We start from the raw sequence: 14,289 nt of genomic DNA on the forward strand, positions 1-14,289 counted from the left end.
TTCATCCCCATACAGTTTAAAGTTGTTTGTATCTTCATAGTCTTATTGATTTTTGCAACTTCCTCATCCTGGGCAGGAAGTCCTATGAAGTCATGAATGAACCTCTTAAATGTCTTCTTCCACACTGGTGACATCATCCCAACCCCAAGTGAGGCTCTTGAAATACTTTGTAATTCTTCCAGAATTGCATCAGTGTCTTCCTAATGTCTTCAGTTGCAGCAATAGCCTGAGAAAAGGTTCTCCTCAGGTAGTACATCTTAAAAGCTGTTATTACTCCTTGATCCATCTGTTGGATCAAAGAGCTTGGGTTTAGTGGGGAAAATATTGGTTTGATATTGGGATGAAACTCACCAATAAAAGGAGGATTCATGAGAGCATTACCATGAATCTTGAAAGGTGTGTTATTCTCTAAATGGCACTTCTCCATTTTGCTGGCACAGCAATGCAGGAGGGCACCTTGGAAGAGGAACTGGGTCATGGCTTCTTATTTCTGCTGTAGTACACTGGCATTGTGTGCTTACTGATATGCTTGAAGACCTTGGAATTCTCAGTGTGCCAGATCACAGAGGGTTTCAATTTGTAGCATGAAACATTGTCCCATAGCAAGATTGTTAGTCTGTCCTTAAAACCATGGATACTGAGCACTGAACTTAGCCTCCTTATGAATGGAAGTCTTGTCCAGGGATCTGTTTCCAGAATAAGAATGTTTCATCCACATTGAAGCTTGCTCAAGCAAGTGATTTTCCTCCAAAATCAGCTTATCTAGAGTTTCCAAAAATTCCTACTGGGGATTGAATCCAGAGCATTTACATGAGCTGCCTCCCCAAGTCCTTCTTGAGTTTGAGTCTTGCTAAATTGCTTAAGGCCACGCTAAATGCTAAAGCAGGTTTCTAACTTGTGATCTTCCTGCCTCAGCCTCCAGAGCAGCTGGGATTATAGGTGTGCACTATAATCTCAAAAATTCTCAAGCTGTCTTCACATTAGTATTTGATGACTCAAGTCCCTACTCTTTTTTTTTTTTTTTTAAGATGGGCTCTCACAATGTTGCCTAGGCAGGCCTTAAATTTCTGGGCCCAATTGATCCTCCCTTTTAGCCTCTCAAGTAGTTAGGGTGATAGATGCCAGCCACCACATCCAGCTTAAATAACAAATCTTTCATTGATTGATTGATGGGGGTAAAAACTCGTGCACGATAAGCAAGTACTATTCTTCCATCAAGCTACATCCCTAACCATAAATTTATTTTTTCCCCATGTAATGGGGGTTGAACTCAGGGCCTTATGCTCTATCAGCTATGTCCCCAGTCCCAGAATAATGATTCTTGAATCTTTTAAACAACTCAGAGCAGCAGTAAAGTCAATGTCATAGGTAGTCAAGTCCAGCGTTTTCTTTTCACAATGCAAACAAATTTTTGCTTTGGTTGTGATGATCTTGAAGTTGAGAGGGATATGCTTCTGTGTCCGGCGTCATTAGAAGTTTTTCCATTTATGATATAGGCTCTTCTCAAAATTTTATTAGTACATTGCTGTCAATGGAAATAGATCCTTTAACAGCCTCTGTCACTTTATTCTTGTTCTTCAAAATCCTAGTTATAGTGTAATGGGACATGCCTGAGAAGTGACTAATAATAATCATTGATTTTCCACCTTTGTAGTCCTTAATTTTTTTATTTTTATTTTTTTTTAAGATAGGCTCTCGTTGTTTTGCCTAGACTGGCCAAAAACTTCTGGGCTCAAGTAACTCTCCTTTCTTCACCTCCCAGTAGCTGGGATCACAGATGTGCACCACCACACCCAGCTTCTTAATCCCTTTTAATTTGGTTTTCAGGTCACTCAGTTGATGTGGCCTCTTCCTAGCAACACTTGCAATGGATTTCACATGATTAGGGACCACAATGAACAAAATAACATGATTAAGTCAAGCACAAGAGAAAAAGATGCAATTAAGAGGTGTGGGAAACACAAAATATATGAGGCTGCTGTTGGTGTAACACAGCAAACTTTTTTCTTATAAGTATAAGGCAATTCTTTAAAATAATTATAAAAAGGATAATACAGTAAATACATAAACCAAGAACAGTTGTTTATTATCAAGTATTATGTAGTGTACATAATTCTATGTGCTATATTTTTACATGACCATAGTACAGTAGGTTTGTTTATACCAGCATCACCATAAACACTCAGGTAACATATTGTGCTATAATGTTACAATGACTAGACATCACTAGGTGATAGGAATTTTTCAGCTCCAATATTCTTATGGGTCATCATAATATATACAGTCTGTTGTCAACTGAAATATTATGCGGTGCATAACTATGATTATATAGTTTCTTATGCATTATTTTATTATCATCAAGACCATTTGTATCATTTTTTAAAACTGTGTTAGGATTATAGCTGGTATTTTGTCCATCCCTTAGGAAATAATGCTGGGGCTAGGGGACATAACTCAGTGGCAGAGCAGTTGCCTAACATGTACAAGACTCTAAATTTAATCCTTAACACCACAGGGAGGGGGAAAGGGGGAGTCTCTTCCTAAGGAAATAATGATGAATAACCACTCACCTTTTCTAAAATATAATTCCATACCTCCTCTTCATATGTATGCTTTATGTCCTAGATGCTATTATAAAAATCATACTTTCTGTGGCTACTTAAAAAAAACAATTTGCAGTCAGGTGCAGTGGTGCACGCCTGCAATCCCAGCATCTCAGGAGTTTGAAGTAGGAGGATTGCATGTTTGAGGCCAGCCTCATCAACTTAGACCCTGTCTCAAAGTAAAAAATAAAAAAGGGCTGGGGATATAGCTCAGTGATAAAGCACTCCTGGGTTAAAGTTGTAGTACCAAACAAAGAGAAAAAAAATTTTTACAACTGACTTGAATTTCTGTGGAATGAGAGGGAAACTCTCATTATTATCAATATTGTCACCTAAATTAGGTGGTAGTGCTAGGTTCAGGAACATGCAACAGTCGTTCTCTTACCACACGGAGGTCTAAAGCTGTACCTACGTGAGGTAGTAATATGGTGTATATGTATATGTGTATGGAGGGGGAGGCGAGTGAGAGAGGACAAAGAGAGATAGAGAGCAAGAGCAAAATTAAGAAAAAAACTAGGGCACAAACAAAACCTAAAAAACAACCACAACAAAAAACTCTGTATCTATAAATTCTAGCATTGTGTAAACATTACATTAAATTTGTTATTTATGAAATGTCATTAGACATGAAAATAATTTGTAAGTTAAATTTTCCTCACTTTGCAAAAATTCAGGAGTACCTCTGATTTCTGGAAGATTTAGCTAAGCACAAATTACATGACTTCCTGGAAACTCAACATTTAAAAATCAAAATTATTACAATCTTTAAAATTTTTTTACACTAGCCAGGCATGGTGGCACACACCAGTAATCCTAGTAACTCAAGAGGCTGAAGCAGGAGAACAACAAATTCAAGATCAGCCCTGGCAACTTAGCAAGACCCTGTTTCAAAACAAAAAGCAAAAAGGGTTGGGTAATGTAGCCCAGTGGTAGCATGCCCCTGAGTTTAATCCAAAGTACAGCCCCTCCCACCAAAAAAAAAAAAGAAAAGAAATACTACTACAAAATGTTATATTTAACATGGAATTTGAATGTTTTTTAAGATAGTGATTTTGTAGAATTAGGGACTCTGAAGTAAGGGTGCTAAGGCCCATATTGTTTAAAACAATATTAACTCTAGGAATTTTTCTGATCCTTAGCCAACTGAACTAATCATTCTCTTCTCAGTTCTCTAAAGACTGTAGGGGTTGGGGAGAGGCTCAGAAGGGTTCCTCTGTTTACTTGTCTTCCTAGCTGGATTCTAGGCTCCACCAAGAACAAGCCAGGCTGGATAACCATCAGTTTTACTAGTGTTTCATATAGGGACACATACAAATAAGAATATAAAAAAAGGATTCAAAATCAATTTCTTGTCTTCTTTTTTTTTCTTTGTCTTCAGATTGAATGAATATTAGGAGTACTCTCATCTTTCTTGTTTTCTTTGCATATGCTATTTGAGCTATTTGTTCATTCAACCAAGAAGTGGGCCTGCTCTACCTTAGGCAATGTGCCAGGCCTTGCACAGAGGAGGGACAGATGATTCAGCTTGATCAGTCTGTGAAAGAGAAAAGTCAAGGTCTGAGAGCACAGAAGAGGTGATTAATCTAGGGCTGGAGGGTCAGGAAAGGCTTCCCAAGGAAAATGAAATTGAATACGCGAGGGAAAGGTGGGAATAATGATTAGCCTGATGAGAGGTAGAAGGCCAGGACTGAGAAGTGGATTTCTGTCAGAGAAACAATATGGGCAAAGGCCCCAACCAAAGGGAATAGTTCTTGAGATAACTAGAAGCACTTTGAATGGCCTAGAGTTTAGAATTTGTGAAGGTGTGGACAATCTTGCTAATGAAATTTGAGAGGCAGTCAGGTTTGTAAACCATTTAAAGATTGTTTTAAGAACAGAATTGGGAAGCCACTGGAAGTTTTGAACAGGGCCAGTATGTGGCCAGATCTACAGTTAAACACATAACTGTGGGGCTGCAGGTGTGGCTCAGTGATAGAGCGCTTGTCTCACATGCATGAAGCACTGGGTTCGATCCTCAGCACCACATAAATAAATAAAGTATAAAAAAAAAATAACTGTCAACTGTGGAGATTACTAAAGTAGACTGGATGATGACAATGATGAATGCACAGAGATTAACGGAGCAGAAGTGTGGTTAAGACATTATGGTAATTTGGGACTATGGTGGTGGGAATGGAAAGAAATGGGATAATCTGAGATATACAACAGGAAAATCTCTGGGTGTGAGATAGGAGGGTAGGAAAGAAGTGATTGGAGAGATAGGGAGAGTTCATTAAAGAGCTTGGACTTTATTCTGAAGGGATACAGGGAAAGCTATTTAGCATTTTAACAGTGGTACTGATCCATTCAGATATGGGGTTATAAATACACTACTTGGCAGAGGGTAGTGAGAAGACCGTCAGAACGGTGCAGAGGTAAGAGGGGAGGTTTGGAGCAGTGGATGTAAGGAAGTGTGGGAGACTGCTGAGAGATTTCAGAGTCAGGTACCCCAGCCAAACGGTCAGGTAGACTGGAAGAAACCCTTGCATCCTGCGGGCTCCCGGCCCCCCAGCAGCTGCAAAAGGGGGGAGGGGCCAGCCGCGCCTCCAGAGCCGCCCTGCTTCGGGCTTTGGGCGCCCGGGGCGGAGCCAGAGCACGCACGACGGGGTGACGCAGGTCCCCTGCCGGCCTCGTTCTGGCTGCCGCCGCCGCCGCGTTGAGGCGGAGTAGGATGAGGCCCGCGGCTCCGGCTCCGGCGTCGGCGGGGGCAGCAGCAGCTGAGGCAGCAGCTGAGGCAGCCGTGACGGCCGCGCCCCCACCTCCTGACCTGGATTAGGCCCAGCAGCTCCGTGGCCGCCGCCGCCCCGCGGGGGGGCGGGGTGGGGAAGTTCTACGTCTCCCCGCCCCCCCCCCCAGAGCCGCCTCGAAGGAGGCAACCGCCGCGACCCCAGCGGGGCCCGCGGCCCAGCCTTGAGTCCCCACCCCCGGGGGCTGGCATGAGCTGCCCCTCGGCGGCGCCGGGGGGCGGGGGAGCCGCCGCCTGAGCCCCAGTCTGCCGTCGACCCCACCTCGCCGAGAGAGGCTGACCGCGGAACGTGCGAACGACCCCGTCACTGCTTTCTTCCTCCCCCTCAGATCACACTCCCCAGCCCTGGAAGATGGGGAACTGCCTCAAATCCCCCACCTCGGATGACATCTCCCTGCTTCACGAGTCTCAGTCCGACCGGGCTAGCTTTGGCGAGGGGACGGAGCCGGATCAGGAGCCGCCGCCGCCATATCAGGTAGGGGAGGGTTGTGTTGGGGGTGGGTGAGAGGAGAGGCTGCGCTGGCCGAGATGGAGGGGGCTTAGGGATGTCTGGCCTTGGCGAGGCCTAGCCTGGCGGGTGTTGACCCCGTTAAGGCTGGGTCTGAAGGTGTCTGCTCCCAGCCCCAGAATGGGGTGGTCCTTCACCTCCCCTCGGGCACCGTATGGGGCTGGTACTCCCTGTCCTTGAGTTCAGGGATCAGGGTATGTGATCATATCCCTTTGGCCAATGTCTGGTGCTTAGCATGTGGAGTTTGGGTGTGACATTGTTTTCCTGCCTTTATGACTGAATCGTATGATTTCCTCATCGCAACCACCAACTGGATAGGTGGTCAACCGCCCACCCCACTCATTTATATTTTCAAATACGATTCTCTCCACCCCCACCCGTCTTTGTTAATTGGATCTGGTAGGTGTTCATTTCTCCCTCTGTTTGGGAGACAGATCTCCAAGTGGTGATTTTAGTCAGCAATATCAAGAGTTGTTTATGGGTATATTAATTTTAAGTCGTCCTCCTCTTGTTCCACCCCTGACACACCTTTTTAACGAGCCGGCTTATTAAGACTTGATTATCTTGAACTTTGAAAACCTTTCAGCCTTACTGGAAATGCCATCTGTTTTGTGGTTCTCCCTTTTTATCAGATTCTCCAGAACAGGTTTCATTGCTCTTGGTATAAAAACCACTAACCCCAGATGTGTTGGAATTAATTAGAGCTAGAGTTCTTGAAAACTCAAAATAGATATGCAGATGTTGTAATCCCTGATAGATTAAAAGCCTTTCCTCTGCTTTTTCCATTTTAAATGATACTGAATAAAAAGTTTCCAGAAGGGCCTGAATAGTAGTCCTTATTTTTTCCTGAAGGGAGTTTATAGTTTTCTAACTGGGTAGTCTCCTTTGTTGTTTCATGTGGTGACATCATTAGTGTTTTCTTTTCCCATTCCTGTGTAACCCGGTGTCTCAGCACACCAGAAAAACCAGATCACATATGCTGTTTTCTGAATAAAACCCTTGAGGGTTCTTTCATGTATACCAGTCAGGTCCAGTGTTAATTGTGGTACGTAGAAGCCTCAATGGCTTCTCTCTTCATTCTGTATTACAAGCCTAGAAAGTACATCAGGCTTTTCACACCTTTTCTCCAGTTGCTCACTGCTTGGAGCCCTTCCCCCAAGGTTGGCCAGGTGAACATCTAATCAGCTTTAAGGACTCAGCTTTTATATCTGAAGTCCTGACATTACTCTCCCTCCCACTTTGAATTCCCGGATGTGTCTCCCAGTGAACCCTCTACACTTACATAAGCAGTACCTATAACACTTCAATGTTCTTTTTCTTTAGTTTGATATGTGTCTCATCCTTGAGGTGTTCCCCTTGTTCCCAGTTTAAGCTGTATGAGGCTAGGAACTCTGTATTTCCAGGTGTCCTTTGTATTATAGTAGGTACTTGGTAACTGGGATAAATGAAGAATAGAAGCCCTGTTCTCAGTGGCTAATCTCAGTGTTTTCATGAAATTTCTGGCACATTAAAACACCTAAATGGTGAATGAATTAGCTTGCATTCAATATTATACTTACTGTACTTATACACCTAGGATTTGAAAGTTGTCACAGGGGTAATCTCTGTAATTCCAAGCAGTATCTGGATGTCTTTCCAAATGTCTTTGCATGAAAGCAAGTGAACTTTTTAAATTTCATCATCCCTTCACCATATATATACACTCTACAGCAAATGTAAGTTTCATAAACAAAATTTTTTAGAATTATGAATTTTCATTACAAAATTTATGCTCCCTAGCCCCTTTCTAGCAATTCAGAATCTTTAACTTGTTGCTCTTTCTCTTATCCTTTTGATTGCTATATTAAGGATAACTTTAGAGAACCACATTTGTGTTTGCCAGAAGCACTAGATGATGAAGGTTTTTTTGTGATCATGAGCATTTTTTGGTTTGTGTTATTTTTGACAGTGGGAAGTTTTTGTGGTTGTCCTTTCCTGAAGTGAATGACCTAGATAACTGATGTAAAGTTTAGTATTAATTGTGAATTTTGTATTAGTTATGAAAATAGTTATATTAAAAGCAGGAGCATAAAAGGAAACATTTTTTTTAGGAAGAATATTGTCCCCCTGAAAGAAATAAGATTTTAGGAACATTTATTTTAGATAATTTGAGTAGCACCAATCCAAGGTGATTTGTAATATTTCCAGTTAACAAAAGTAACTTTTTTTTCAAGAATTAGTAAATAATTAACAGAACTACAGTAACATTGGCTTACTTATTTTCTTTCATGGTACTAAGGATTGAACCCAGGCCTTCACAGGTACTAGGCAAGCACTCTACCACTGACCCCTTGTTTCTTTAAAAAAAACACACTCAGCTGCATAGGACTTCGAACAGGGAATAGCTGATTATAGGTAGAGGAACGTGTGTGGTTCCCCCCCCCCCCCCCGTGAGTTATAGTTAAGATAACTGTTAAGATAACTTTGTGTTTATGTTGTACAATGTACATATATACCAAGAACTTGATAAAGCAAAATTCCAGATATTTCTTATTAGCAGGATATGACAATTTTGTGTTTTTTTTTTTTTTAATTTTTAAAAATTTTTGCTTAAAAATGAGCCCTGGGCGAGGGTGTGTTTGCTCAAGTTTCAATCAATAGCACCTGTCAAAAAAAAGAAAAAGAAAAGTAATTCCTTTGCCATTAACAATCGACATTTATAGGAAGTATGTATTTCTTTGCCCTGTTCCTTTTAGTAGTCTCCTAGTTCTCACCCCTGCTTTCCTTATATGTAATTTGTTCTAAGCACAATAGCCAGAATGATAATGATCAAATCATGGCACTCAATCCTTCATGGATCCCTGTTTAATGAAACAATTTCTTACAATGTCACATAAACCCTATACAATTTATTCTGCATCTCCACACATACTTATTATGACATCTACTATGCTTTCCCCCTTGCTGGCTTCCCTCTAGTCTCACTGGTCTCCTTGTTCTTATCTAGGACCTTTTCTCTGCTCTCTCCTATGCCTGGAGTGCTCCCCAGGTATCATCATGGTTGATTGACTTCCTCTCCTTTAAGGGTTTGTTCCTTAGATGTTTTTCGTTTTTTGCTCTTCTGGAAGAGGTGCTAGGATTGAATCAAGGGCCTTGTGCATGCTAGGCAAGTGCTCTACCTCTGAGCTCCATTGCCAGCCCTTTTTATTTTGAGACAGGGTCTTGATAAATTGTTCAGACTGGCCTTGAACTTGCTATCTTCCTGCCTCAGCCTCTTGACTAGCGGAGGTTTTTAGTATTCTCCACCTTGACAGGCTTGAATTTATCATTTTCAAGCACACACTTACTATGTTTATCCATCTTTCACTAAGAAGAAAGGAGATTTTTGGAAAGTTGATGTTTGCTAAGTTGTGCTTGACACATTAGGCACTCAATAATTTGGTTGAAGGAATATATGGATTCACCTTTAGTAGATTAAATGTATTATGAAGTGAATGCAAGTTGAATGTTTTAGAGGAAAACTGCAATTCCTAGTCACTTCTAAAAAAGTCAAGTGCCAAGAACATTAAATATTGGACTTGATTTAAAATAATTTATTGATAATTTTTTTTTAATTTGCATATCTATATTGCCTCTAGATGTTTTATGGTAAAGTAATTTAATATTTACCTTTGAAGTATGGGTGGGGGAGTGACTGAGGCATTTCTTGAACTGGAAGAATTAAAATTTGGCAACCCATTTTACCCAGCTTTTTAATTTCTGAATGTTTAGAAATAATACAAATGAAATCTGCCCATCTAAGGCAGTCTTGGAGTGGTAGTAAGAGGGAAAATAAGTCATGAAATGCTGGGGAATGGAGGTTCATCAGAGAAGGGGATCAAGTAGGCAACCTATAACAGCTAGAGCTATAATCGCTCTATCACTCAAGAACCCTGTTATGTGCTGGTTTGACAGGCATTTTGCTAAGAGTTGTCATTGAACAACAAATCACTTTATAGTTTTTCTGAGTACATATAAATATTGACATCTTGATGTTTTATAAGAACTATATGTAGACTTTCCATCAGTTAAGAAGATTTTGGGGCTGAGGATATAGCTCGGTTGTTAAGAGTGCTTGCCTCACACGCACAAGGTCCTGGGTTCAATCCCCAGCACCAAAAGAAAAAAAAAATTGACTTAAGTTTTTTGACTCTTATCTTTTTGTTAAAGATAAAGAGTCTCACTTAATTGCCCATGCTGGCCTTGTACTTGAAAATCCTACTGACTCAATGTACTGAGTAGCTGGGATTTAAGTTTGTATCACCATGCCTGGTAAATTCTCAACTTTATTATGGTGCAAACTCAGTATAGAAATTGTACTTTGAATTTTGAAGTTGCTTTTTTTCCCGGGCTAGTAATACATGATTATGATTCTCTATTGTGATGCTAGGCAGTGGGTAGCAAGCTTAACCAGTACTCTATAAGGTATACTGTGTTGCAAAGCTATAACATCAGGTAGGTTAGATATGTTACATGCATTTTCTACTTAAAATATTTTCAACTTTCATTGGGTTTATTGGGATTAGCCCCATTGTAAATTGAGGGGCATTTATAGTTTGTGATTTACCAGTCTTTTTTCTCTGCCTTACACTCCTCCCATTCCCCTGCTCAAACAATGGGCATTGAACTCCAGGGTGCTTTACTTACCACTGAGCTATTATCTCCCAACCCCTCCACCCTTTTTTTGTTTTGAGACAGGGTCTCCCTAAGTTTCTGAGCCAGCTTTGAACTTGTGATCTTCCAGAGCAGCTGGGATTATAGGCATGCACCACCACATCCAACCTTATTTTTTTTATCCTGAGACAGGGTCTTACTAAGTTGCCCATTCCAACCCTGAACTTGCTGTCTTCCTCCTTCAGTAGCTGGGATTATAGGCATATGCCACCTCACCTGGCATACCCTGTACTTTTTGATGAATAACATTTGGAAGTTTAAAAGTCAAAAGGAAAATAAGCTATTAATAGGACAGTGAATACAAGAATATCTCTGGTTTTAGAGTTAGATAGGCCTGGATTCAAATTGCTTGGCCACTTACTTATAAGAAAAGGAAAGAGTTTATCAGATTATGTCTTAATGAACTTCCTTCACAGGCAAAAAAATGTAATGCTTTGAATATTTCAAAATGTCACTGAATAATGCTTTCTTCAAGGTACTTTTTTGTTAAATAGCTTTTTCTGTCATACAGAACTCATTGAATAGTAACCTCCCTCCTTAAAATCTTGGGATATGTTATTTATTTTAAAAGTATTTGGAATTGTCTATATTAATTCTTCATTTTTCTGATACCTAATTCAAATAATTGAAGGGTTTTTTGTTTGTTTGTTTTTTAAATGTATCAGCATTGTGTTTACCTTTTTGTGGAAGTTACCTCCAAATTTATTTCATTGATCTTAGTCTTATTAAACAAAGTGTTTAACTTTTAGAAAGTTCTCTTAAGGACTGGGGGTGTAGATTAGTGGTACAAAGAAAGCTTTCTGAATATGCTTGAGTCCCTGGATTCAAACCAGAAAAAACTTTCCCTTGTGTGAAGTTTTATCCCTCCCTTCTACTTTCTCATTGAGGTATAGATCAACTCCAGCTTTGTTAATAAAGGCTTCCCTAGACATTTCATTCTTCTCACTCTTAATTTGTCAAGTACAATTTTGTTTTAACATTTCTCTTGACATTTACTATCTTGTTAATTAACTCTTGGTCTTAATGATATTTGTTTTTCCAGTTCAATTTCCTCAAAAATAAGAATGATATATTGAATTTTTAAAATTTCTTGGTGGAATGGAAGGGCACTATACATATTGTAGACACCCACAGAATATTTGATTAACTAGCTCAGAACTATGCCACAATTGAGAACTTTGTCAGTTCCTACAACAATAACTTAATTGACACTTCCTTTCCTGATTCCATTTCATGACACTGGATAAATCTCAGATGATTGTTTCTTAATCCTTAATGATTCTTCCATGGCTAACTACTGAAGATCTGTTTAGGCATTCAGGGTTATGATCTGATTCTGTACACCTTTCCAGTTCTTTGTAACCCTGTAACCTATTTATTCCAGTCAAACCTAACAGTTTGCTATATATGCTTTCTGCATTCCTGACTTTCACCTCTGTTCTTTCTGTTCAGTTTACTCAGTATGCTCTTCTTTAATATTTCCCAGTCTAACCACCTAGTGTTCAAAAGTCCAGCTCAAATGTCATGAGTTCATGAATTCCAACCTGCAACATAAAATTCTTTTCTTTTTTGGTGGTGGTGGGAATCAAACCCAGGGCCTTGGCCATACAAGGCAAGCATTGAAAAATTACTGAGCTACACCCCAACCCCTTTTTTATTTTATCTATTTATTTAGGTACTGGGAATTTTACCCAGGGTTCTTTTATTACTGAGCTATATCCCCACTGCTTTTTATTAATTTTGAGACAGGGCCTGAGTAAACTGCTTAAACTGGAACTTGTGATCCTCCTGCCTCAGCCTCCTGAGTAGCTGGTATTACAGGGCATCTTAAGAAAGGCTCTTAATTTTTCTCAGTCTGAATTGTTTTACTTCTTTGTATACCATTCTTCAGATAACTTTTCTCTTTTTGCTCCTGGGGATTGAACCCAGGGGTACAGTACCACTAAGCTGCATCCCTAATCCTTTTTATTTTTATTTTTATTTTGAGACAAGGTCTTGGTAAATTGCCTAGATTGGCCTTGAATTTACTGTTCTTCTGCCTCAGCTTCCTGAGGTGTTGGGATTACAGGTGTGCCCCACTGTGCTTGGCTATATTTTGTGTGTTTGGATTTGGTTTTATGTTATGTGAAGTTCAGTTTGCTTAGTTGTTTTTTTATACATGAGCAAAGTTATTTATTGTGACCATTATTTCAGATTTTTTTTTTGTCTGATTTCCCACTGGTCCTTTAATTAAAATTGCTTAATTGTCATTAAGAATGTGGTAGAGGGCTAGGGATGTGGCTCAAGCGGTAGCGCGCTTGCCTGGCATGCGTGTGGCCCGGGTTCGATCCTCAGCATCACATACAAACAAAGATGTTGTGTCTGCCGAGAACTAAAAAAAAATAAATATTAAAAAATTCTCTCTCTCTCTCTCTTTTAAAAAAAAGAAAAAGAATGTGGTAGAGCACTTGCCAAGTTAGTATGCATGAGACACTGGGTTCTATTCTCAGCACAGCGAATAAATAATAAAATAAAGGTCCATCAACAACTAATAAAAATATTAAAAAAAAAAGAATGTATGCACCTTTAAGAGTACTGAGTGTCAACAGAATTTAATTCTAGAGCTAATTATAGGGTAACATGAGAAGATGGGGCAGTGAGTTACTTGGTACATAAGATCTGAGAACTTGATTTTCTTAACAGTTTTTTGTAATAATAGAAACCTAATTGATTTTAAATATTTATAATTTTTAATATACAGTTTTTTAAGATAAATGCTTAAAGCATGATGGGATTTTTAAAAATATATTTTTTAGCTATAGATGGCCACAATATCTTTATTTTTATGTGGTGCTGAGGATAGAACCCAGTGCCTCACACATGCAAGGCAAGCGCTCTACAACTGGGCTACAACCCCAGCTCATGATGGGATTCTTTTTTAAGGGCTTAAATTTTTTTAAGGGTGGGGGTAACTGGGGATTCAACTCAGGAGCAGTTTACCACTTAGCTACATCCTCAGCCCATTTTATTTTGAGACAGTTTTTCTAAATTGCTGAAGCTGGCCTCAGACTTGCAATACTCCTGCCTCAGCCTCCCAAGTCACTAGGATTACAGGGCGAGCTCTGCTTTGCCCAGCTCAGGGATAATATATTTCCATTCTGTATTAAATTGTTTATTAAAAATAATCTATAAAATGGAGAGCTGTTAAGTGGGTATACAGTTTCAGTTCTAAAAGAAGAGAAACTCTGAAGATGGATAGTGGTAATGGTTGTAGAACATAAATGTGTTTACTATCACTGAATTATATGCTAAGTTGGTAAATTCTATGTGCATTTTAAAACAAAAATGGGTAAAAATAGGCTGTAAAAAGTCTAAAGTCGATTCCTTATGAGTGACATTTAATATTGCTAAACAAATATTAATAAATAATGAATAAACAAGCAATAGGAAGATCAGAAGAATAAAGGAAGGGGAATAAGGGGAGGAAGAAGTGAAGGGAAAGGGGGAAAAATGGGGACTGTAATGGAATAAATAAAATTTTATGCATGCATGACTTTGTCAAAACTACTGTGTAATTATAATACTCTAATATTGGAAATATGAAAGATGTGAGAATTGATTTATAGATAAAGTGGTTTTTAAGGGCAGAAGGGATTATTACATGAGATTGAAAAGTAAAAAAATTTTTTTAAAGGGAAAAAAATTTTTTATAGTCAATTTAA

At 39.4% G+C, this 14,289-nt stretch overlaps 1 protein-coding gene across 1 annotated transcript in view; it reads left to right on the plus strand.

Moving 5' to 3' along the window:
• The first annotated feature begins 5,257 nt into the window (after positions 1-5,257).
• The window catches only part of Rnf11 (ring finger protein 11), a 29,533-nt gene continuing 20,501 nt past the window's right edge, over positions 5,258-14,289 (plus strand). Inside the window, exon 1 of the mRNA XM_027944896.2 lies at positions 5,258-5,863. Within this exon, the coding sequence (XP_027800697.1) occupies positions 5,741-5,863 (123 nt within the window). The 5' untranslated portion in view covers positions 5,258-5,740. The remainder of the gene's footprint in view (positions 5,864-14,289) is intronic.

The sequence above is a fragment of the Marmota flaviventris genome, chromosome 10, assembly GCF_047511675.1.
Source record: "Marmota flaviventris isolate mMarFla1 chromosome 10, mMarFla1.hap1, whole genome shotgun sequence".
NCBI lineage: Eukaryota > Metazoa > Chordata > Mammalia > Rodentia > Sciuridae > Marmota > Marmota flaviventris.